We start from the raw sequence: 26,993 nt of genomic DNA on the forward strand, positions 1-26,993 counted from the left end.
TGCCATTCCGAGGGAGATAGAATACAGAAGTGTGAGGGAATAGTTGTTTTTAGAAACTTCTGTTTGTGGCTAAGTATTTCTTATTCTTAATCACTATTTAGGCTTCATTGCTAGTCATTTGTGCCTGTTCTTCAGTGTCATCAATGTTGATGTGGTTCTTTTTCCAGTTTGTTTTATGCCATGTGTGGATTATTTTCCCTTTGTTCCCTGAGCTATAGCTGGCTCTGGACTTCTTTTTGTTAACTGAAAATTTGAGGAAGAGTTGACTCATTGGAAAAGACTCTGATGCTGGGAGGGATTGGGGGCAGGAGGAAAAGGGGACGGCAGAGGATGAGATGGCTGGATGGCATCACCGACTCGATGGATGTGAGTTTGAGTGAACTCTGGGAGTTAGTGATGGACAGGGAAGCCTGGCGTGCTGCAATTCATGGGGTCGCAAAGAGTCGGACATGAATGAGTGACTGAACTGAACTGATAAGGAAATTATGATGCAGAAAAGGAAACAAGAAAACCTTAATTAGATATGTCTTTCTTCCTAACCTCCACCATAAGGAAGATTGTTTATCATCTAACTCTCTTCTTATCCCTGGTCTCCTATTATCTTAATAGGGTTCACTGTGCCTTAGTTCCAAGGGTGTATGATATTGTCAGAGATTGATTGTTTTCCTAGCTTGACTCCATGGACTTAGGTCTGGTCCTTGGAAGATATCAGGTGTAAACCAAAGTAGTTTCCATCATCTATGGGACAAACAGTACTGTTTTAGGGTGCTGGTAGCAAAATATGATGCCAATATTTTGTGTGTGAAGCATCCTGTGGTCTTGAAATGTGATGACCCTAAGGGAAACATCCTTGGAATGGTGACCATATCTTTCGATTTGCTCAGAACTTGTCTAATTAATACCAGCTGCTACAGTGTAATTAGTAATTACTCATTTCATGTCAGAAGTGTCCTAGCTTGGATCATCTAATTTATGGGCACACTAAACTGTAGAGCCTATTTGAGACAATGTAAGAATCAAATTCCAGGGGAGTGATAGGAATAGCAGATCATAACAGTGTGATAGCAGTATCCTGAGGGGGAGGAGGTGGACATCTATTCAGCACATGTGAGATACTCCCAGGGACTCTTCAAGTTAATTGGGAAGGTTGTTCATCAAATTTGGAGATAGTCTACTAGGAAAACATGCTACAAATTAGATTTTGAGTTGTCACTGAAAATTATGTAATGCCTATCCATAATAATAACTTTGTATGGATCTATGAACATTTAGGCAGTAATTCACTAGAATAGTCATTATTTCTGGCAGCTCCTCTTTAGGATACTAATACTGTATCATCTGTTTATTTACAAAGTGTTATTTTCTTCATTATAGAGGGACTGATAACCAACTCATCTAAAATGATAAGTAAGCATTAAATAACAAGTAAAAAATATGAGTCCAAAACAAAGAAACTTTGTTTTCCCACTGAAAATGTTAGTTTTTCATCAGAAAATCACTTTAAAAAATAATTAAAATATTTAAAAATACAATTTAAAAGATTATATAATATTTAGTTATTACTAAATATTGACTATATTTTCTATGTTGTAAATACATATTTCTAGCCTATGTTATACTAAATAGTTTCTATCTCCCACTTGCCTGCCCATATATCCTGCCCCACTCAATACCACTGGTAAGCCCTCATTTGTTCTGTTTGTTGTTGTTCAGTTGAGAAGTCACATCCAACTCTTTGTTACTCCATGAACTGCAGCATGTCAGGCTTCGTTGTCCTTCACTATCTCCTGGAGTTTGATCAAACTCATGTCCACTGATCTGGTGATTCCATCCAACCATCTCATCGTCTGTCGCCCCATTTTCCTTCCATCCTCAGTCTTTCCCAACTTCAGGGTAGAGGGGAGATCTAGATCCATGAGTCTGCTTCTTTTCTGTTGGATTCACTAGTTTGTTGTATTTTTTAGGTTCCATGTATAAGTAATATCATATCACTTTTCTTTCTTTGTCTGACTTGTTTCATAATGTCCTCTGAGTCCATCCATATTGCTGCAAAAGGCAAATCTTTTATCTAAGTGTAAGGCCAGATACTACATAAATCCTACACAAATCCTAGAGGAAAACATAGGCAGAACACTCTTTGACATAAATTGCAGCAATAATTTTTTTGGATATGTATCTTAAAGTAAAGGAAATAAAAGTAGAAATAAAAAAAAATGGTGCCTTCTTAAACGTAAAGGCTTTTGCACAGTAAAGGAAACCATCACCAAAATGCAAAGACCACTTAGTGAATAGGGGAAGATATTTGTAAAGCATATGACCGATAAAGGATCAATATCCAATGTATATAAATGGATCATACAGCTCAACCTCAAAAAAGAAAACAACCTGATTTAAAAATGGGCAGAAGAACTGAATAGATATTCTTCAAGAGAGGAAATGCAGATGGCCAACAGTACATGAAAAGATGCTCAACATAGCTAATTATCAGGGAAATTCAAATCAAAATCATAATGAGATATCACCTCCCACATGTCAGAATAGCTACCATCAAAAAGAACATAAGTAACAAATGTTGATGAGAATGTAGAGAAAAGGAAACCCTTGTACACTGTTGATGGAAATAAAAATTTGTGCAGTCACTGTGGAAGACAATATGGAAATTTCTCAAAAAGCTAAAAATAGAACTACCATATGACCTAGCAATTCTACTCCTGGATATACATCCAGAAAACACAAAAACACTACTTCAAAAACATATGCACACCCCAATGTACATAGTGGCACTATTTGCAATAGCCAAGACTGTATATTGTCATCCGCTTATTTAACTTATATGCAGAGTACATCATGTGAAATGCTGGACTGGATGAATCAAAAGCTGGAACTAAGATTGCTGGTAGAAATATCAACAACCTTAGATATGCAGATGTTACCACTTTAATGGCAGAACGCAAAGAGAAACTAAAGAGCTTCCTGATGAAGGTGAAAGAGGAGAGTGAAAAAGCTGGCTTAAAACTCAGTATTCAAAAAATGAAGATCATGGCATCTGGTCCCATCACTTCATGGCAAATAGATGGCAAAAAAGTGGAAACAGTGATAGATTTTATTTTCTTGGGCTCCAAAATCATTGCATATGGTGACTGCAGCCATGTAATTAAAAGGTACTTGTTCCTTGGAAGAAGAGTTATGACAATCCTAGACAAAGTATAATGTTTTTAAAGCAAATTAGATTGCTTCTGAATGAGTCAGGATATGAGGAGCTAAGGTTCTAGAGAGAGAGTTAAACCTACCAATACATTCTATTCTGAACTGAAGGGAGGCCAAGTTTCTGAATTAAGGAAGTTAAATGATCTCAGCAGGTATAATTCATTTACCACATGAAGCACTTGCTAAGTTTTAGGCTGCCCAGAGTAAGAGTGCTGGAAATTGAGCAAAAGGAGGTTAAATATGTTAGGTTAAGTTTTATCAGTCCCACAGTGGGTATGAGATAAAAATTGAAGTCCATTGACTCTTGAAAGGGAAATCTCCCTTGTACACACTCCAGGTTCTCAGTTTGGAACCTAGAGGGATAAATCTAAAACAGGAGATGAAACAGATTTTTGGCCAAGTTCTACAAAACCTGAAATCCATCTCTAACTTGTCTCAGTGACTCTTTGGATCAAAGCAATCTTTCTCAATCTAGGGTTGTATCAAAGATAAAGGAAATTCTCTTTGTATAAATAAAACATCATCCAGAGATTATATGTTTTTTATGTATGATAACTGGTAAGATATAAGATCAAAAGATGAAAACAGATGATTGAAAACAGATCATCTCAGGATGATCCAGATATAGAAGTTACCAGACCTATTTGAAAATAACCAGTGTTAGCATGTACCTTTACATACATTACAAGATGACAAGTTCACTTGAGCATTTGATGTTATATTAAAACATCAAGTAGATATTATGGAGCTGAAAAATACAGCCAGAAGGAGGAACTAGAGATGGATTTACGACAACTTAGACAAAGTTGAAGAAAGGCTTAGCAAATTGAAAGGTTAATCAGTAGAAATATCCAGACTAATGTATGGAGAAAAAAAGAATGGAAAATACAGAAAGGACTGTAAGAGCTTATATAGGACATGTTGGTAAAACTAGTATGTATAGCTGAACACTCAGGAGGAGAGGAAAAAGGGGAAATGGGATAGAAAAGAAATTGGCTAATACTGAATGATTTTCTCAAACTTATGGAAGACATCAAGCCTTAAACTCAAGATCTATAATGTTAAGAAGGGTAAATAAAAAGAAAGGCACATTTAAGAATCTCTTTGTAAAATGTTAGAAAACCAATAATAAAAATAAATATAAAATTCAGTCAAAGTAAATAACAGACATTTTCCTCAAAGAAATAGAGCCCAAGAAAACAAGAAAACAATCTAGAGCCCAAATCTCACCTTGGGGCCATTTAAAAATGGAATAAGAATGTTTTATCTGCTATTACTCTGATAACTGAGATAATTATAGAGATTGCTGAAAATGAATGGCTCACATTGCAAGCTCAGAGGCTATTTGGGATGGCATCTCTATAGTTCTATTAATTGGAATGTTTGCTATATAGTTCAAGGGCCATCTGCAGAGGAATGGGATAGGCAAATGGTCTCCTCTAGTTCTGCTTGCACAGATATTTCTCAAGAATCAGGCCTTTTACTTAGCCAAGTGCCTTGAAATTATTACAAAAATTTTACTACTTTTTTTTTTTTGCCCTGAATTTCTTAATTGAACTTGGAGAATTACACCCAGGAGAAATGGAAACTTTCTTAACTTCTTTAGGTTTCAGAATAACAAAGTTAAATTGTTAAGGGAGTTGGAAGGTCCCTAAAAGCAGTAGGAGACTTTAGTAGTGAAGTTCTAGGGATTGCCCTTTGGAAGATTTTTGGAGAAAATCATAGGGGGCGATTTGGGCAGAACAAATCTTCATATCATTATTTCTCTTAAGAAATTATTAAACAGTTTTTAATTAACATGAGCTATGTATGTTGACATAGTGAGTCAGGCAACAATTGGGTTGATGTTTTGCAAACTAGGAACATCCATGTCCTTTTCTATTATAATCTTCTGATAAAAATACCTCTGCACAACCCACTTTAATACAGTTTTCTTAGAATACTATCAAAATTGCAAATTTTAGAATCTTTTACTCTTTTGAGCACTACACTAGACTCTCAAGAAAGACTTTGCTGAAGATCACCTTTAAATATTGAAGCACACTTTAACCAAAAGTGAAGATGTGCATTCCGTGTGCTGAGGTAAATGGGAACAGACATTAGCCATCTCCTGTAATCTCAGATTTACAAAATTTATTAATAGGTCTTAGCTATGCCAGGAAACCAGAATAAAGATCTTTACTTTAAAGAGAAACACTAGTTGATAGAAAAAATATTGAGATGAAAAATGAGTTTTGAAGGTGGGATAAAACTTTTGACAATGTGTTCCAGATTTTCTCATTTGCCTAGACAAGTCATTGAACTCCCTCAAGTATATGTCAACTATTTTTTTGCATTTAAAATTTTTTATTGATGTACAGTTGATTTACAATATGTGTCAGTGTCTAGTGTATGACAAGGTGATTCAGTCAAATATATACACATATTCTTTTTCATTATGGTTTATTATAGGATTTACATATATTATAGTTCCCTGAATTATCTGTCAATTTTAAAATGAGAAGGTTGGGTTAGGAGTTTAGAGTCTATTCTGGCTCTGACATTTAGAAAGAAAGAGAGGGATTTGTTGAAAAAAGTTTAATTATCTTAGCATTGTAATCAGAAATCATTTTAGAGACAGAAAGTATAAAGTGACTTGGAGTAGGTGAGACCCTGACAAAGATCTAAGATAAGAATGAGGGAATGAGTGGAACTCAATCTGGATGAGCAGAGAAGGCAATGGCACCCCACTCCAGTAGTCTTGCCTGGAAAATCCCATGGATGGAGGAGCCTGGTAGGATGCAGTCCATGGGGTCGCTAAGAGTTGGACACGACTGAGCGACTTCACTTTCGCTTTTCACTTTCATGCACTGGAGAAGGAAATGGCAACCCACTCCAGTGTTCTTGCCTGGAGAATCCCAGGGACAGGGGAGCCTGGTGGGCTGCTGTCTATGGGGTCGCACAGAGTTGGACACGACTGAAGCGACTCAGCAATCTGGATGAGAAAAGGAGAAGAGTTCATTGTTTTGTTTCTAAAAGTAGACAGAAGAGCAGGTGAAGGGAGAGGGAACACGAGGGCCCAGAGCCAGAAAAAGAAAACTGAGTGCTGGGTGGGGAAAACCCAGCAGAGAAACCCTCAGTGGAGTGGAGGTGTATGCTGACCAAAGTGGATGTTACAGACCAGGCATGTCTAACTTTTGCCTTTCTGGAAATAATTGGTAAAGTGTTTGATTTTCATACATGGATTGGAGGTTGAAATTTTAATAAATTTTGAAAGATTTGCTATGTTTTAAAAATCTGAGTCAATGTGGGCCAGGACTATAGCAGCATAGAGGCAATTATGGTTCAGGAAAGTAGGGAGAACATGAAATCATAAACCACTATTGTGATTGTGTGAAACATTAAAGTGATCATGGAATTGGCGTTATGGAGGGCGAATTTAAAGCAAGTTAATCTAGATCTTGCAAATCTGCACAAGATAGAAACTATTACCCTTCAGTTGTGTCCAACTCTTTGTGACCCCATGGATCATAGCCCATGAGGCTCCTCTGTCCATGGAATTTTCTTGACAAGCATACTGGTGGGGTTGCTATACACTCCTCCAGGCTTTCTTCTTGTCCCATGAATCAAACTTGTATCTCTTACATCTCTTGCATCGCTTGCAGATTCTTTACTGCTGAGCCACCAGAGAGCCGGTAAAATCATGTTTCAAAGAGGTCAAGTGATTTGCTAAATTTTGCATGCCAGTAAGTAGCATGGTTGGTTTCAGAGCCTAAAATCTCATACTCTGAGGACAGTGCTCTAATTCCGTACAGAAGATGACCTTTTGAAAAGTATTTCTTCCTCTTCTAAGAGCATAAGTGATCATTGTCTTTTTCACGTCTCACTGTATCAGTTCAGTTCAGTCGCTCAGTCGTGTCCGACTCTGCGACACCATGAATCGCAGCACGTCAGGCCTCCCTGTCCATCACCAACTCCCGGAGTTCACTCAGACTCACATCCATCGAGTCCGTGATGCCATCCAGCCATCTCATCCTGGGTCATCCCCTTCTCCTCCTGCCCGCAATCCCTCCCAGCATCAGAGTCTTTTCCAATGAGTCAACTCTTCGCATGAGGTGGCCAAAGTACTGGAGTTTCAGCTTTAGCATCATTCCTTCCAAAGAAATCCCAGGGCTGATCTCCTTCAGCATGGACTAGTTGGATCTCCTTACAGTCCAAGGGACTCTCAAGAGTCTTCTCCAACACCACAGTTGAAAAGCATCAATTCTTCAGCGCTTAGCCTTCTTCACAGTCCAATTCTCACATCCATACATGACCACAGGAAAAACCATAGTCTTGACTAGATGGACCTAAGTTGGCAAAGTAATGTCTCTGCTTTTGAATATACTATCTAGGTTCATCATAACTTTTCTTCCAAGGAGCAAGTGTCTTTCAATTTCATGGCTGCAGTCACCATCTGCCGTGATTTTGGAGCCCCCTAAAAATAAAGTCTGACACTGTTTCCACTGTTTCCCCATCTATTTCCCATGAAGTGATGGGACCAGATGCCATGATCTGTGTTTTCTGAATGTTGAGCTTCAAGCCAACTTTTTCACTCTCCTCTTTCACTTTCATCAAGAGGCTGTTTAGTTCCTCTTCACTTTCTGCCATAAGGGTGGTGTCATCTGCATATCTGAGATTATTGATATTTCTCCCAGCAATCTTGATTCCAGCTTGTTTCTTCCAGTCCAGCGTTTCTCATGATGTACTCTGCATAGAAGTTAAATAAGCAGGGTGACAATATGCAGCCTTAACGTGCTCCTTTTCCTATTTGGAACCAGTCTGTTGTTCCATGTCCAGTTCTAACTGTTGCTTCCTGACCTGCATACAGATTTCTCAAGAGACAGGTTAGGTGGTCTGGTATTCCCATCTCTGTCAGAATTTTCCACAGTTTATTGTGATCCACACAATCAAAGGCTTTGGCATAGTCAATAAAGCAGAAGTAGATGTTTTTCTGGAACTCTCTTGCTTTTTCCATGATCCAGCAGATGTTGGCAATTTGATCTCTGGTTCCTTTGCCTTTTCTAAAACCAGCTTGAACATCAGGAATTTCACGGTTCAGGTATTGCTGAAGCCTGGTTTGGAGAATTTTGAGCATTACTTTACTAGCATGTGAGGTGAGGTGAGGTGAAGTCACTCAGTGGTGTCCGACTCTTTGCGACCCTGTGGACTGTAACCTACTATGCTTCTCCGTCCATGGGATTCTCCAGGCAAGAATACTGGAGTGAATTGCCATTTCCTTTTCCAGGAGATCTTCCCGACCCAGGGATCAAACCCGGGTCTCCCGCATTGGAGGCAGACGCTTCACTAGCATGTGAGATGAGTGCAATTGTGCGGTAGTTTGAGCATGCTTTTGCGTTGCCCTTCTTTGGAATTGGAATGAAAACTGACCTTTTCCAGTCCTGTGGCCACTGCTGAGTTTTCCAAACTTGCTGACATATTGAGTGCAGCACTTTCACAGCATCATCTTCCAGGATTTGAAAGAGCTCCACTGGAATTCCATCACCTCCACTAGCTTTGTTCGTAGTGATGCTTTCTAAGGCCCACTTGACTTCACATTCCAAGATGTCTGGCTCTAGATTAGTGATCACATCATCATGACTATCTGGGTTGTGACAATCTTTTTTGTACAGTTCTTCTGTGTATTCTTGCCACCTCTTCTTAATATCTTCTGCTTCTATTAGGTCCAGACTATTTCTGTCCTTTATCGAGCCCATCTTTGCATGGAATGTTCCCTTGGTATCTCTAATTTTCTTGAAGAGATCTCTAGTCTTTCCCATTCTGTTGTTTTCCTCTATTTCTTTGCATTGATTGCTGAAGAAGGCTTTCTTATCTCTTCTTGCTATTCTTTGGAACTCTGCATTCAGATGCTTATATCTTTCCTTTTCTCCTTTGCTTTTCGCCTCTCTTCTTTTCACAGCTATTTGTAAGGCTGTATATCAAATACTTAAAAGTAAGAGCTAATCATTTTGTTTCTTAATTCAACTGGTTTCTTTAAGATCAGAGAAATGATCAGGGAAATTTGCAGATGTATGTAACAAGTTCATAGATTTTCAGGCTTTTATGTTGCCACAGAGAACCAAAGTGAAAATGCATTTATCTTAACACATGTCAAAAACTTGCCATGTTCAAAGCAGCCATGTGTAATTAAAAATCTTAAACATGACTTATTACTTTGCTAGTATTGTGAGGAACAATCTCTTCACAAGCCCAGTGTCCACTGTAGTGGCGATAGGGATATGCATATCTAGCTATAGTCAGTGTGATATACTTGAACTACATAACTGTGTACCAAGCATGAAGCTGTACTTATGATTTATGGCATACAGTTTTGGTAACTAATTGAAATACTCAACAACATTAAGATTAGAGCTGGGAAGGAAAGGTACTTTAGATAGATAATTGCATATTAAAATATATAAAAAATAAATTTGCATGCTAAGAATGTGCACCCACAGAGTGGTTGTTTTAGAGCAGAAGGTAGGAGTGTTGGAAGATGAGATCAGAGAAGTAGGCAATGATGAGAATGTGAGGCTGGTGTAATTTGTGACTGAATTTGTTTGAACTCTATTTTGAAAGACAGTGGTTTTCAAACATACTTCCATATGTGATCAGTTGTGAGATATATTGTAAATAATTTGCTTTATATTATGAATTACTTAATGTAATAAAGGATGGGTTCAAGATTATTCCATAGTCAAAAATGCCTTCTTGAAGACAGATATAACATAGTGTTAGAGTGAGTGGACTCTTGCTTATCTCCTATTTATATTCCTTAGTGTGTGGCATTTCCATTTGTGTTTTTTTTTTCACATAATTTGAAACTTTTTGGAATGCATCCAAAACCTTTCCTGTTTCAACTTTTACAACAACAACAACAAAAATGTTTCTTTGCCCAGAAACTTCTTCTGATCTTTAGCTTGACTGAGGTCAGTTCATATTTTGATTAAAACAAATCTCAAAATATCTTCCTAAGCATTACCCCTGACATAGGTTAGCATTTGTCTCTGTGTTTGCCTAGTATCTTGGGGCATATGTATATCATGTTATTGTAAATTTTAATTTACTTGAGTGTGTCTTTTATTTGATTTTTATTTGCCTGAGAGAAGAACTTGTATAACCTCACTCTAGATTCTCAGTGCCTTAGAGTGTATTCAGTAAATGTTGGATGAATGAGTGAATATTGCTAGTAACATTGGAAGGCAATGCTCCCTTTAAAGTTCCTCTAATAAAAACTCCTTGAAAGTTGGTAGAGTGTAAATTTTAAACATAGGCCATGTATACTTTTATTCACTATTACAGATGAACAAAGAAGAATAAAATGGACAAGACAAATGCAACAGTCATTTCTAATTTTATTTTTCTGGGATTTACTCACTATCCCAAAGTTGAAATCACCATATTTGTGCTGTGCTTGCTGATGTACTTGATCACCTTACTGGGTAATATTATTCTGATCTCGGTTAGTGTCCTGGATTCTCATCTACACACACCCATGTACTTCTTCCTCAGCAACCTGTCATGTCTGGACATCTGGTACACTTCTTCTGCCCTGACCCCAATGCTGGCAAATTTTATTTCAGGGAAAAACACCATCTCATTCTCAGGGTGTGCTGCTCAGATGTACTTCTCTCTGGCCATGGGCTCCACTGAGTGTGTGCTCCTGTCTGTGATGGCGTATGACCGATATGTAGCCATCTGCAACCCCCTGAGATACTCCATCATCATGAACAAGAAGATTTGTGTTCAGATTGCAGCTGGATCGTGGGTGACAGGATCCTTCACTGCCCTGGTGGAAATTGTGTCTATGTTGCAGCTGTCACTGTGTGGAAGTAGTGTCGTCAATCATTTCACTTGTGAGATTCTGGCCGTCCTGAAACTGGCTTGTGTCGACACTTCCAAGGTGCAATTAATCATGCTGCTGATCAGTGTACTTCTTCTTCCTATGCCAATGCTCCTCATTTGTATCTCTTATGCATTCATCCTCTCTAGCATCCTAAGAATCAGCTCACTGGATGGTCGAAGCAAGGCTTTTTCAACATGTGCAGCCCACCTGAGTGTAGTGGTTTTATTCTATGGGACAGCTCTCTCCATGTACCTGAAGCCATCAACTATGGATTCACAGGAAATAGATAAATTTATAGCCTTGGTATACGCTGGCTTAACCCCCACGTTGAATCCTATCATTTATAGTTTACGGAACAGAGAAGTGAAAGTGGCTGTGAAAAAATTGCTGGTTAGGAACCCTCTTTGTGCTCTTTCAGTCTCTAGTAGCAAATAATATCTGTAAACATTAAGGGATATTTAGTGCTTTCTATATATATCAGGAGATAATTGGGGTAGACACTCATTTTTAAATGTAATGTGCAATTTTCTAAGTCTCTTCTTTGACTAAGTACTGAAAGTCTAAGTAATATCAATGTATCATATATAAGTTTATCTGATCTTAAACAAATAGTCTCATGATAACAAATTTTAATTTTATTTGGGGTTATAGGGTTAAAATAATTATTTTTATTGGTTTAATGATATTTTTATTTCTTTCTAAAATTTTTAAAAATTTACATATATTGATTAATATGGTTTCAAGTCTATAACAAAATAATTCAGTTATGTGTGTATGTGTATTCTTTTTCAGATTCTTTTCCAAAGTAGGTTATGATAAGATATTGAATATTTTTCCCCATGTTTATAGTAGGTCCTGGTTATTTATCTGTTTTGTATGTAGGATTAGGTAATTGGGTATTTATTAGACTCAGGCTTCTCTGGTGGCTCAGTGGTGAAGAATTTGCCTGACAATGCAAGAGGCACAGGTTCTATCACTGGGTCGAGAAGATCCCCTATTAAAGGAAATGGCAATTCACTCCAGTATTATTGCCAGGGAAATCCTACAGACAGAGGAGCCTGGTGGGCTATATAGTCTATGGGGTTGCAAAAGAGTCGGACACAACTTAGTAACTAAACAACAACAGCAATCAATTAGCCTCAAATTCTCAATTTATCCATCATCCTCCTTTCATTTTTGGTAATGATAAGCTTGTTTTCTGTATCTGTGAGTCTATTTTATAAATAAATTCATTTTTATCATTTTTTGTAGACTCCACAAATTGATGGTATCATCTTTGTCTTTCTCTAATTTACTTCACTTAGTGTAATTTTTTCTAGATCCAGCCATGTTGTTGCAAAAGACATTGTTTTATCCTCTTTATAGTTGAGTAACATTACCCTGTATATGTATTCCACATCTTCTTTATTCATTCATCTGTCAGTGGACACTTAGGTTGCTTCCATGTCTTACCTATTGCAAATATGCTGTTATGAACATTGGGGTGCATGTATCTTTTTGAATTAGCATTTTCTCTGTATATATACCCAGGAGTAGATTTCGGTATTCTATGGCAACTCTATTATTAGTTTTTTAAAGGACTTTCATACTGGTCTTCATTGTGGTTGTGCCAATCTGCATCCTCACAAGCAATGTAGGAGAGTTCACTTTTCTCCACACCTTCTCTAGCATTTATTATTTGTAGACATATTGATGATGGCCATTCTGATCAGTGTGAGGTGGTACTTCATTGTAAATATAACTTAAACATTAAATTATCATATTGGTGAATATTCAAAATTATGTATATGTACTCCGGGAGTTGGTGATGGACAAGGAGGCCTGGCGTGCTGCGATTCATGGGGTCGCAAAGAGTCGGACACGACTGAGCGACTGAACTGAACTGAACTGAATATACAAATGAATGTGAAGAGTTGGATATAAAGAAGGCTGAGCACTGAAGATTTTATGCTTTTGAACTGTGGTGTTAGAGAAGACTCTTGAGAGTCCCTTGGACTGCAAGGAGATCAAACCAGTCAATCCTAAAGGAAATTAATCCTGAATATTCATTGGAAGGACTGATGCTGAAGCTGAAACTCCAATACTTTGGCCACTTGATGTGAAGAGCCGATTCATTAGGAAAGACCCTGATGAGGGAAAAGATTGAAGGCAGAAGGAGAAGGGGATGACAATGGATGAGATGGTTGGATGGCAACATGGACTCAATGGATGGCATCACTCAGTAGTGTGCTGCAGTCCATGGGGTCGCAAAGAGTTGAACATGACTGAGCAACTGAACAACAACTGATATAACAACAACAATATGCGAATGTAATTACTAGATTTTTAACTAATTTATTATTAGCCTCTGTGTAATGTTGGCTTGTGTCCCTTAAAAAGTCTAATGTGGAAGGGCTGCCCCCCCCATCCCCTACTCCCACACATACCTAGTACCTCAGAATGCATCTATATTTGAAGATATAACCTTTAAATGGTGGTTAAATTGAAACGAGGCTGTTATTGTAGGCCCTTATACAATCTGACTTGTGTCATTATAAGAAAAGAAAATTTGAATGCACATAGTGAGAAGGTGACTCTGTAGAAGCCAAGCAGAGGCCTCAGAAGACTTTAAACCTGCTAACATCCTAATCTTGGACTTCTAGCTTCCAAAACTATGACCTGATAAATTTCTGTTGTTAAGCCACCCAGTCCCTGATGTTTTGTTATGGCAGCATTAGCAAACTAGTATGAACTCTTTTTTAACATAACTAAATGGACTAGAAGTAATTACATATTCTCTAAATGTGTGGCTGTGTTTTAAATGTGTGGATATGTTTCTTTATGCAGATATGTGTGTGTGTGTGTAATGTGAACATCTATATACAGATATAAAATATCTGCAGAAATATATCCTGAATAGAAGTAGAGTGGATGAGTTCCAGTCAAGAAAAAAAATATCAGAGAGTTTAGTGGCATGTTGTTAGTCTTTAGATGCTAACACTTTTTTTTTTTTTTGGTAAATTTACAAGAAGATAAAAGGTGTTTCAGTGAAACTACTAGTTGTTGCTGTTGTTGTTCAGTTGCTCAGTAGTGTCTGACTCTTGTGACTCCATGGACTGCTGTACACCAGGCTCCCCTGTCCTTCACTATCTCCTGAGCTTGCTCAAACTCATGTCCATTGAGTCAGTGATGCCATCCAAGCATCTCATCCTCTGACGTTCCCTTCTCCTCCTGCCTTCAATCTTTCCCAGCATCAGGGTCTTTTCTAATGAGTCTACTCTTTGCATCAGGTGGCCAAAGTATTGGAGCTTCAGCTTCAGCATCAGTCCTTCCAGTGAATATTCAAACACTATTAGTACTCTGTTTAATCCTGTTATTCCAGACACCTGGTTCCTTAAATCCAATGGTATAAATGAACTCATTAGCACTTAGAAAAAAAAAAGACATGAAATCTGTGCTGTAGATATTACAATAATGAAAGCCTATTAAATGGGTGTAAAATATTGAAATATGTGAAATATCTTATTTTATAAACCACAATATACAAAGAAATAAAATGTATGCTTAGAAATTTTCATAGCATTTGTGATCCCTCTCTGGACCAGATAGTTAAATGTACAAAACTTATTTGTTTTTTGTCATAGAATCATTAATATCTGTAGATTTTTTTAATGGTCTGGACTCAAGTTGAGGACTGCCCATTGATATAGAAGAAAGAGATAGAAGATGTACTGGGATTAATTTTAGGACATTGTTAGCAAGTTATAACAAAGATTTATCTAGTTTGTCCAAAGAGCAACAACCTCAGGTAGTTAGATTGGAGTCAATGGACTGATCAATAATTACCTGATAATAATACTTGAAAGCAATTATTTTTGTCTATTGGAGCAAAGTAGCAAGGTGAAAGAATGGAGGTATCATAAGTATATATAAATAAATGCTAACACAGTGATGAGGCTTAAGATAATTATTAATTCCAACTTGTCATATTCACTCATCTGCCTTCCTTCAAAGATTAGACTTTCACTGTCTTCACAGGGTCAGAGAGAATCTGATCTATGGATGAGGAAGTAGAACTTAACCAAGCCCCTAAAATTCTATTTTTATATGAGCATTCCTAAAGTAAAGTTTGCATTCCTTTAAAAGTTTTCTGTTATCTGGCCTTGGGTTTATTATCTCCAAGTAAGTATTTTTCTGAAACTGACTTCACCAAATATGTATAAGCCTATGATTATAACTTCACTTTGTGAAGACCTCTTAAGTCTTCTGATACCATTCTAGGTGTTAGTATTGTGGTTTGGTCTGCCTGATTTTAATAAACTTCCATAGTACTCATGCTAGATAATGGTGGATTGCTTGTTATTTTATTGCCTATGACTTGTTGTTCAGTTGCTAAGTCATATCCAACTCTTTGAGACCCCATGAGCTGCAGTACACCATGCTTCCCTGTCCTTCACTGTATCCTGAAATTTGCTCAAAGTCGTCCATTGAGTCAGTGATGCCGTCCAACCATCTCATCCTCTGACATCCCCTTCTCCTCCTGCCCTCAATCTTTCCCAGCATTAGGGTTTTTCCAATGAGCTGGCTCTTCACATCAAGTGGTGAAAGTATTAGAGCTTCAGCTTCAGCATCAGTTCTTCCAATGAATATTCAGTATTAATTTCCTTTAGGATTGACTGGTTTGATCTCCTTGCTGTCCAAGGGACTCTCAAGAATCTTCTCCAGCATCACAATTTGAAAGCATCAATTTTTTGATGCTTACCCTTCTTTATGGTCCAACTCTTATATCTGTACATGACTACTGGAAAAACAAAACAAAACATAACTTTGACCATATAGACCATTGTTGGCAAAGTAATTTCTCTGTTTTTCAATATACTGTCTAGGTTTGTCATAACTTTTCTTCCAAGAAGCAAGAATCTTTTAATTTCATGGCTGCAGTCACTATCCATTGTGATTTTGGAGCCCAAGAAAATAAAATCTGTGGGTTTCCAGTTTTTCCCCATCTACTTGCCATGAATTAATGGGACCAAATGCCATGATCTTAGTTTTTTGGATACTGAGATTTAATCCAACTTTTTCCTATGACTAGTATTTCATATTTGGTTATTTTAATAAATTTAATACATTATTTTTAATACATTTAATATTTATTTAATACATTTAAATTAGGATGGTGTTACCATTATTCATTTCTTTTTAAATACAATAAGAAGAGGAAATTGGAAGTCAAGGCTAATGGTTTCTTCCATATAAGAATTTGACCTCTCTGTGCTTTGGAAGATGGACACTGCAATGTCTACATTATGAAGCTGTGACATTCGGATGAGAAAATAAAAACCAGCAACCAATTGCTAGTAATTTTTATTATCAAAGGCAAGGGAAGAGAGAGATCCTCTCAGGACTTCTATGAGCATTCGTTTAAGGTGAGATGGTTTGATGAAGCCTGTTTGTCAAAAATCTTATCATACTGGGCTTTTTTCTGTAGAAAGAGCAGGTCAGTGAATATTTTCTCATACTCGTGTGATGTGATCAGGCTAAGATGTTAGGTTTAGAAAGACTGGTCTTTCTACAGTATAGAGGATCAGTTGAGAATGGGACAAATGAGTTATAGGACCATGGAGACAGTGTACATGGAGACAGTGTACATAGAGGCAGTGAAGACTTAGAAAGCAAAGAGATGAAAAGATAGGATGAATATGGGAATTTCATGGTTACAGTATTGGATTTGAGGATCTTTTATGTATGGATAGTCATCAACAATGATTCAACTAGTATAAGTAAAGAACTCTGATGCAACCATTGATTGAATAAGAGAAGAAGCTTAAGGATGATGACTTCATAAAGGTAATGATGTAAGTTGGATGACTGGTTGACTGTGTTGACAACTAGACTTCCAGGTGAAGACAGATTAGTAAAGTCCAGGAGAGAAATCAGGAGTCAAGCTATATATTAAAAAGTCCTTTGCTCAGAGATGGCAATTGAGCACTAGGTGTGGATGATATTGTCTATGCAGAAGTTTGGGACAGATATCTATAAAATGATTGGCTTCATTTTTCTATAATTGATCAGAGTTGAAGTAAAGGGAAAAGAACAGAACACTTGTGATTTGGAGTATAGAATTCCAATTTGATTTTTGTCTGCACAAGCTGAGTGAACTTAGGCTATTTTTTAAACATGCTAGTTTTGATCTTCTCTTCTATGAAATACAGATAACTTAGTTACTATATTTATAATAAAATTCTTTCTTGTTACTTCTGAAAGAGCACCTGTCAGTCAGCTTATTTTATTTTAGAGTGTAATTGATTGATAAAAAATGTGTTAGTTTTAATTTTATAGCAAAATTATTCAGTAATATGTTTGTGTATCTATTAATCTTCAAATTCTTTTCCCATATACGTTGTTAGTAATACTGAGCAGAGTTCCCTTTGCTATACAGTATATCTTTGATAGTATTCTTTTCATATACAGCAGTGTATAGATCCCCATCACAAACTCCCTATCTATTCCTCCCCCTCCCTCCTTCTCCCTTGGTAATAGTAAGTTCATTCTCTAAGCCTGTACATCTGTTTCTAAGTTCATGTCTACTTTTCAGTTCAGTTCAGTCGCTCAGTCTTGTCCAACTCTTTGCAACCCCATGAACTGCAGCACGCCAGGCCTCCATCACCAACTCCCAGAGTCCACCCAAACCCATGTCCATTGTGTCGGTGATGCCATCCAACAAACTCATCCTCCGTCGTCCCCTTCTCCCCCTACCTTCAATCTTTCCAAGCATCAGGGTCTTTTCAAATGAGTCAACTCTCTGCAATCAGGTGGCCAAAGTATTGGGGTTTCAGCTTCAACATCAGTCCCTCCAATGAACACCCAGGACTGATCTCCTTCAGAATGGACTGGTTGGATCTCCTTGCAGTCCAAGGGACTCTCCAGAGTCTTCTCCAACACCACAGTTCAAAAGCATCAATTCTTCTAGATTCTGCATAAAAGTGATATCATACAGTATTTGTCTTTCTCTGTCTGACTTACTTTGCTCAGTATGACAATCTATATGTCCATCCATGTTGCTGCATATGTCATTATTCCATTCTTTTTAATAGCTGATTAATATTCCTTTCTGTATGTATATCACCTCTTTATCCACACACCTGTCAATGAACACTTAGGTTGCTTCCATGTCTTGGCTACATAGTCAGTTTTTGATCTTTATTCTGGCTAGATTCTGAATTCAACTCATTTGAGTTTACTTGTGATTTCAATTATATTGAGCAGCATCTGTTACTTTATTTCGAGTCTAGCCCTTTCACTCTGGCAGCTCTTAGGAATATTAGCATAAAATACCCCCAAATCTCTCCTCCTCTCTTTGTTGTCTGTCTCTCTCCACTCTATCTCTCTCCTCTTCGTCTCTTTTTATTTACCTTTCTTTCTCAGCTTTACTCCATTGCCACCCATTCTAGAATATACTGAAATATTTGTTTACTATTTCATTCATTAAGTCAGCATCAGCAACTTGATGGACATGAGTTTGAGCAAGCTCTGGAGGTTGGTACTGGACAGGGAAGCCCAGTGTGCTGCAGTCCATGGGGCTGCAAAGAGTTGGACACGACTGAGTGACTGAACTGAACTGATTTGTTTTCTGATGGGGAAAACAGAAAGGTGGGGAGGATTAGATTACTGCTTCTGACCAGGAAGAAACAGGGACCGTGTCTTGCCCTTCTACATGAACCAATAAAAATAAAACAGATATAAATGTGAAAAATCAATTTTAAGATATTGAACATCAAACAACATAGGACAGTGATCCCTGAGAGATGAGGAATGAATGACGTGAACCCTTTAATTTTCCCAACTTACTTCCCTGAGTGATGAATTTCCAGGTAATAAGATAGGGAGAGGGAACCCATCAGGAAAGGATTTGAGGATGGAATTGAGAGGCCAGGGAGAACAAGGCAGCTAGTTTTCAAGTCCAAATCCAGAGAGGAGGAAGCTACCAAAAAAAAAAAAAAAGAACTAGAGCTCTAAAGGGACACTGCTCTGCACCTACTTCTGCTTTATTGACTACGCCAAAGCCTTTGACTGTGTGGATCACAACAAACTATGGAAAATTCTTAACAAGTTGGGAATACCAGACCATCTTACCTGCTTACTGAGAAATCTGTATGCACGTCAAGAAGGAACAGTTAGAACAAGATATGGAACTACAGAGTAGGAAAGGAATACATCAAGGCTGTATATTGTCACCCTGCTTATTAAACTTAAATGACGTGTACATCATGAGAAACCCTGGCTGGAGGAAGCACAAGCTGGAATCAAGAATGCCAGGAGAAATATCAATAACCTCTGATATATAGGTACATCACCCTTATGGCATAAAATGAAGAGGAGCTAAAGAACCTCTTGATGAAAATGAAAGAGGAGAGTGAAAGGCAGGCTTAAAACTCAACATTCAAAAAACTAAGATCATGGCAGGTAATCCCTCCACTTCATGACAAATAGATGGGGAAACAATGGAAACAGTGACAGACTTTACATTCTTGGGCTCCCAAATCACTGCAGATGGTGACTGTAGCCATGAAATTAAATACATTTGCTCCTTGGAAGAAAAGCAATGACCAATGTAGATAGCATATTAAAAAGCAGAGACATTACTTTACCAACAATGATCTGTCTAGTCAAAGCTTATGGATTTTCCGGTAGTCATGTATAGATGTGAAACTTGGACCATAAGGAAAGCTGAGCGCTGAAGAATTGATGCTTTTGAACTGTTGAAGAAGACTCTTGAGAGTTCCTTGGACAGCAGGGAGAACCAACCAGTCAATCCTAAATGAGATCAGTCCTGAATGTTCACTGGATGGACTGATGCTGAAGCTGAAACTCGAATACATTGGCCACCTGATCTGACACCTTTTTCTTTGGAAAAGATGATGATGCTGGGAAAGATTGAAGGCAGGAAGGGAAGGGGAAAATAGGATGAGATGGTTGGAGAGGATGAGATGGTTGGATGACATCACCGACTCAATGGACATGGGTTTGGGTGGACTCTGGGAGTTGGTAATGGATAGGGAAACCTGGTGTGCTGCAGTCCATGGGCTTGCAAAGAGTCGGACATGCACTGACTGAACTGAACTGAACTGATAGTATTCTATACCCAATGTACATATATTTCAAAGTTAACATTTTTTCATTTATCATTCTTAGAATCAGCACTGGTTTCATTTTAGTGGAAATTTAAATTTAGTAATCAAGGTCTGGCAATGGATTTACAATTACTAGTAACATACCACTGCTCCCAGGTGTTCTCAGTGGTTACAACTGGGGAATAAATGTGCTTTTATATGCACCTATGTACATGTAAATATACACACTTTTACAAATATTTGCATCCATATTTTGTTGTTGTTCAGTCGCTCAGTCACATCTGACTCTTTGCAATCCAATGAACTGTGGCCTACCAGGCTTTCCTGTGTTTCGCTAACTCCCGGAGTTTGCTCAAACTCATGTCTATTGAGTTGATGATGCCATCCAATCATCTCATCCTCTGCCACCCTCTTTTCCGCCTGCTCTGAATATTTCCCAGCATCAGGGTCTTTTCCAGTGAGTCGGTTCTTTGCATCAGGTGACCATAGTATTGGAGCTTCAGCTTCAGCATCAGTCCTTCCAATGAATAGTCAGGGTTGGTTTCCTTTAGGATTGACTGATTTGATCTCCTTGCTGTTCAAAGAACACTCAAGAGTCTTCTTCAGCACCACAATTTGAAAGCATCAGTTCTTTGGTGCTCAGCCTTTTTTATGGTCCATCTTTCACATCTGTATGTGACTACTGGAAAAACCATAGCTTTGACTATATGGCCTTTCTTGGCAAAGTGATGTCTCTACTTTTTAATATGCTGTCTAGGAGCTGACTGAGGCTTGGATCATGAACTCCTTATTGCCAAATTCAGACTGAAATTGAAGAAAATGGAGAAAACCACTAGAACATTTAGGTATGACCTAAATCAAATCCCTTATGACTATACAGTGGAAGTGAGAAATAAATTTAAGGGACTAGTTCTGATAGACAGAATGCCTGATGACTATGGTTGGAGGTTTGTGACACTGTACAGAAGACAGGAATCAAGAACATCCCCAAGAAAAAGAAATGCAAAAAAGCCAAATGGCTGTCTGGGGAGGCCTTACAAATAGCTGAAAGAAGGGAAATGAAAATCAAAGGAGAAAAGGAAAGATATACCCATTTGATGCAGAGTTCCAAAGAATAGCAAGGAGAGATAAGAAAGCCTTCCCCAGTGATCAGTGCAAAGAAATAGAGGAAAACAACAGAATGGGAAAGACTAGAGATCTCTTCAAGAAAATTAGAGATACCAAGGGAACATTTCATGCAAAGATGGGCTCAATAAAGAACAGAAATGCTATGGACCAAACAGAAGCAGAAGATACTAAGAAGAGGTGGCAAGAATACACAGAAGAACTGTACAAAAAAGATCTTCATGACCCAGATAATCATGATGGTGTGATCACTCACCTAGAGCCAGACATCCTGGAATGGGAAGTCAAGTGGGCCTTAGGAACAATCACTGCAAACAAAGCTAGTGGAAGTGATGGAATTCCAGTTGAGCTATTTCAAATCCTAGAAAAATGATGATGTGAAAGTGCTGCAGTCAATATGCCAACAAATTTGGAAAACTCAGCAGTAGCCACAGGACTGGAAAAGTCAGTTTTCATTTCAATCCCAAAGAAAGGCAATGCCAAAGAATGCTAAAACTACTGCACAGTTGTACTCATCTCACACACTAGTGAAGTAATGGTTAAAATTCTCCAAGCCAGGCTTCAGTAATACATGAACTGTGAACTTGCTGATGTTCAAGCTGGTTTTAGAAAAGGCAGAAGAACCATAGTTCAAATTGCCAACATCCGCTGGATCATGGAAAAAGCAAGAGAGTTCCAGAAAAACATCTATTTCTGCTTTATTAAGTATGCTAAAACTTTTGACTGTGTGGATCACAATAAACTGTGAAAACTCTGAAAGAGATGGGAATACCTGACCACCTGACCTGCCTCTTGAGAAACCTGTATGCAGGTCAAGAATCAACAATTAGAACTGGACATGAAACAACAGACTGGTTCCAAATAGGAAAAGGAGTACGTCAAGGCTGTATACTGTCACCCTGTTTATTTAACTTCTATGCAGAGTACATCATGAGAATGCTGGACTGGAAGAAGCACAAGCTGGAATCAAGTTTGCTGGGAGAAATATCAATAACCTCAGATACGCAGATGACACCACCCTTATGGCAGAAAGTGAAGAGGAACTAAAAAGCCTCTTGCTGACAGTGAAAGAGGAGAGCGAAAAAGTTGGCTTAAAGCTCAACATTCAGAAAACAAAGATCATGGCATCTAGTCACATCACTTCATGGGAAATAGATGGGGAAACAGTGGAAACCTTGGTGGAGACAGTGTCAGACTTTAGTTTTGGGGGCTCCAAAATCACTGCAGATGGTGATTGCAGCCATGAAATTAAAAGACGCTTACGCCTTGGAAGAAAAGTTATGACCAATCTAGACAGTATATTCAAAAGCAGAGGCCTTACTTTGCCGACTAAGGTCCATCTAGTCAAGGGTATGGTTTTTCCTGCGGTCATGCATGGATGTGAGAGTTGGACTGTGAAGAAAGCTGAGCGCCGAACAATTGATGCTTTTGAACTGTGGTGTTGGAGAAGACTCTTGAGAGTCCCTTGGACTGCAAGGAGATCCAACCAATCCATTCTGAAGGAGATCAGCCCTGGGATTTCTTTGGAAGGAATGATGCTAAAGCTGAAACTCCAGTACTTTGGCCACCTCATGCGAAGAGTTGACTCATTGGAAAAGACTCTGATGCTGGGAGGGATTGGAGGCAGGAGGAGAATGGGATGACTGAGGATGAGATGGCTGGATGGCATCACTGACTCGATGGACGTGAGTCTGAGTGAACTCCGGGAGTTTGTGATGGACAGGGAGGCCTAGCACGCTGCGATTCATGGTGTCCCAAAGAGTCGGACACAACTGAGTGACTGAACTGAACTGAACTGATGCAAAGAGCTGACTCATTTGAAAAGACCCTGATCCTGGGAAAGACTGAGGGCAGGAGGAGAAGGGGACGACAAAGGATGACATGGTTGGATGGCATCACTGACTTGATGGACATGGGTTTGGGTGGACTCTGGGAGTTGCTGATGAACAGGGAGGCCTGCCGTGCTTCGGTTCATGGGGTCACAAAGAGTTGGATGACTGAGCAACTGAACTCAACTGAACTGAACTACGTTTGTGATAGCTTTTCTTCCAAGGAACAATCGTCATTTAACTTCATGGCTCCAGTCATCATCCGCAGTGATTTTGGAGCCCAAGAAAATAAAGTTTCTCATTGTTTCCATTTTTTCCCCCATCGATTTGCCATGAAGTGATGGGGCTGAATGCCATGATCTTAGTTTTTTGAATGTTGTGTTTTAAGCTAGCTTTTGCACTCTCCTGTCTCAGCCTCATGAAGAGGATCTCTAGTTCCTCTCTGCTTTCTGTCATTAGGCTGGTGTCATTTGCTTATTTGAGGTTATTGATATTTTTCCTGGCTATCTTGATTCCAGCTTGTGCTTCATCCAGCTCAGGATTTCCCATGATGTACTCTGCATAGTAATTCAATAAGCAAGGTGAAAGTATACAACCTGATGTACATCTTTCCCAATTTGGAACCAGTTCATTGTTCCATGTCCAGTTCTTTTTTTTTTTTTTTTTTTTTTAGTTTTTTATTTTTTAAATTTTAAAATCTTTAATTATTAAATGCGTTCCCAAACATGAACCCCCCTCCCACCTCCCTCCCCATAACATCTCTCTGGGTCATCCCCATGCACCAGCCCCAAGCATGCTGCATCCTGCGTCAGACATAGACTGGCGATTCAATTCTTACATGATAGTATACATGTTAGAATGCCATTCTCCCAAATCATCCCACCCTCTCCCTCTCCCTCTGAGTCCAAAAGTCCATTATACATATCTGTGTCTCTTTCCCTGTCTTGCATACAGGGTCGTCATTGCCATCTTCCTAAATTCCATATATATGTGTTAGTATACTGTATTGGTGTTTTTCTTTGTGGCTTACTTCACTCTGTATAATCGGCTCCAGTTTCATCCATCTCATCAGAACTGATTCAAATGAATTCTTTTTAATGGCTGAGTAATACTCCATTGCGTATATGTACCACAGCTTTCTTATCCATTCATCTGCTGATGGACATCTAGGTTGTTTCCATGTCCTGGCTATTATAAACAGTGCTGCGATGAACATTGGGGTACATGTGTCCAGTTCTAAGTGTTCTTTCTTGAACTGCGTACACATTCTCAAGAGACAGATAAGGCAGTCTGGTATTCCCACCTCTTTTACGAATTTTCTACAGTTTGGTGTTATCCACAGGGTCAGAGGCCTTAGCATAGTCAATAAAGCAGAAGTAGATGTTTTTTTCTGGAATTCTCATGCTTTTTCTATGATCCAATAGATGTTGGGAAATTGATCTCTGGTTCCTCTGATGTTTCTAAAGCAAGCTTTTACATCTAAAAGGTCTTGGTTCATGTAGTGCTGAAGCCTAGCTTGAGGGATTTTGAGCATTATCAGGGTATTTATTATTATCTTGTTAACATGTGAAATGAGTGCAATTGTGTGGTAGTTTGAACATTTGTGGTAGTTTGAACATTTGTGCAATCCATATTAATTTATATATATATGTATGGCCATATCTATATCTCTGTTTTTCTGTATGCATATTGCTCTATGTATATACTGAAAGCAGTGAGTTCACACTATCTTCTTACCCAGTATCTCATGGTTTATTCTAGTTTTTCCTCTTTCTGTGTGTGTAACTCTTCTGTCAGTGGTAAGCAGGCTCTCACTATGCCTCATCTGTTTGCTTATCTCTTGTGTCATGCCCTGTATGTAATTGAGCTCCCATTTCTTTTGATTCACTTTACCTCTATCTCTCCACATTTCCCACACTAACATCCTTTTCTTCTTATAATACTTGTCCTCACAGCCAATAAATTTTAATATACAGAACTTCAAACAAAATGTATGAGGTAAGTTTTCTGAAAATACATTTTAAAAAAAGTTATACTCATAAAAAAGAGATTAATTGTAGAAACATTGTCCTAATTACTCCCACCTTTCAGAATACATGTACCTGAAAATCCTTATGTTACATGGATGAAGGATGCATCCTTGTTTCCTTATTTTTAATTTTTAACTTCTTTTTTTATTGAAATAGAGTTGATTTACAACATTGTATTTGTTTCAGTTATACAGCATGGTGATTTACTATTTTTATAGATTGTACTCCATTTAAAGTATTAATAGACAATAATGGATATATTTCCTCTTCTGGAAAGGAAATCGTGTTGCTTCTTTATACATAATAGTTTGTGTCTCTTCATTCCATACCTTGGCTCATCCTCCCCATTTCCCTCTCCTCACTGATGACCACTAGCTTGTTCTCTATATCTGTGAGTCTGTTACTGTTTGTTAACATGAATTCATTGGTTCTCTTTTTTAGATTTCACATAAAAGTGATAACATAGAATATTTGTCATTCTCTGACTCATTTCACTAAGTGTAATATAGTCTAGGTATATCTATGTTGTTTTAGGTGGCAGAATTTAATTCTTTCTTTGTGGCTGAGTGAAAAACAAAGATCATGGCATCTGGTCCCATCACTTCATGGGAAATAGATGGGGAAACAGTAGAAACAGCGTCAGACTTTATTTTGGGGGGCTCCAAAATCACTGCAGATGGTGACTGTGCCATGAAATTAAGATGCTTACTCCTTGGAAGTGAAAGGTTGTTGTTGAATTATGACGCCGGGATTTTTGGCTCACGGAAGAGAAGAATTCAACCCGGGGCCAAAGACGAGGCTTGATTGCTCAGAGCTTTTGTGTAATGAAGTTTTATTAAAGTATAAAGGAGATAGAGAAAGCTTCTGACATAGGCATCAGAAGGAGGCAGAAAGAGTACCCCCCTGCTAGTCTTTAGCTGGATGTTATATAGTCACCAGCAGTCTGTTAATGAAAGAAAAGAATGTCTCAAAACTTAGAATGGCACCAGGCCCCTCACCCATAAGATGTATTTTGGGATAATCTTGGCTCCAAATGGTTCATCTTGGGCCATAAAAGGATTAACTTGAATCTTGAAGAAGGGCAGAGCACCATACAAATAGTGTCGTTTACCTAGATTAGAGGAACAATATCGGAGTATAACATACTGGTTTATCAAGTAGGTTCTGAGCCAAAAGGCAGAACCAACTTGAAGACAGAGTTTGGGGTAAATGCATAGTACATTAGCATAGCTTAAGATAAACATTTCCATAAGAAAAAGGCATTGGTTAACTTCAAGTGAAACCAGGTGTCATTATGGCAACACAGAATTTTAAGAGAAACCTCCTTTTAAATTTGTATAGAGAAGGAAAAAAATATCCCTAGTTTGTTTCTTCCTGCCACTTAAGGGAGATAAAAATGTCTGACACTTGCAGGCTATTTCCTCCATTTGGAGACGCCTGGCCTTCCTGCCTGTTACCCTCTCAGAAGGAAAGTTATGACCAACCTAGATAGTATATTCAAGAGCAGAGATATTACTTTTCCAACAAAAGTCCGTCTAGTCAAGGCTATGGTTTTTCCTGTGGTCATGTATGGATGTGAGAGTTGGACTGTGAAGAAAGCTGAGCACCGAAGAATTGATGCTTTTGAACTGTGGTGTTGGAAAAGACTCTTGAGAGTCCCTTGGACTGCAAGGAGATCCAACCAGTCCATTCTGAAGGCTATCAGCCCTGGGATTTCTTTGGAGGGAATGATGCTGAAGCTGAAACTCCAGTACTTTGGCCACTTGATGTGAAGAGTTGACTCATTGGAAAAGACCCTGATGCTGGGAGGGATTGGGGGAAGGAGGAG

The 26,993-nt window shown here is 38.4% G+C and overlaps 2 protein-coding genes across 2 annotated transcripts in view; one reads left to right on the plus strand and one right to left on the minus strand.

Annotated features, from left to right (window-relative positions):
- LOC138434515 (olfactory receptor 13D1-like) overlaps nt 1-26,993 on the minus strand; it is a 76,048-nt gene that overhangs the window by 45,894 nt on the left and 3,161 nt on the right. The window lies entirely within an intron of this gene.
- On the plus strand, nt 10,547-11,506 carry LOC138433105 (olfactory receptor 13F1-like). Its single transcript, XM_069575173.1, has one exon. It carries the CDS (start codon nt 10,547-10,549, stop codon nt 11,504-11,506), a length of 960 nt encoding a protein of 319 aa, XP_069431274.1.

The sequence above is a fragment of the Ovis canadensis genome, chromosome 2 (assembly GCF_042477335.2).
Source record: "Ovis canadensis isolate MfBH-ARS-UI-01 breed Bighorn chromosome 2, ARS-UI_OviCan_v2, whole genome shotgun sequence".
In the NCBI taxonomy this organism is placed as follows: Eukaryota; Metazoa; Chordata; class Mammalia; order Artiodactyla; family Bovidae; genus Ovis; species Ovis canadensis.

Excerpts from the sequence above, each read along its gene's own strand:
- LOC138433105 (XM_069575173.1), top strand. The coding sequence starts at position 10,547 with ATGGACAAGACAAATGCAACAGTCATTTCTAATTTTATTTTTCTGGGA.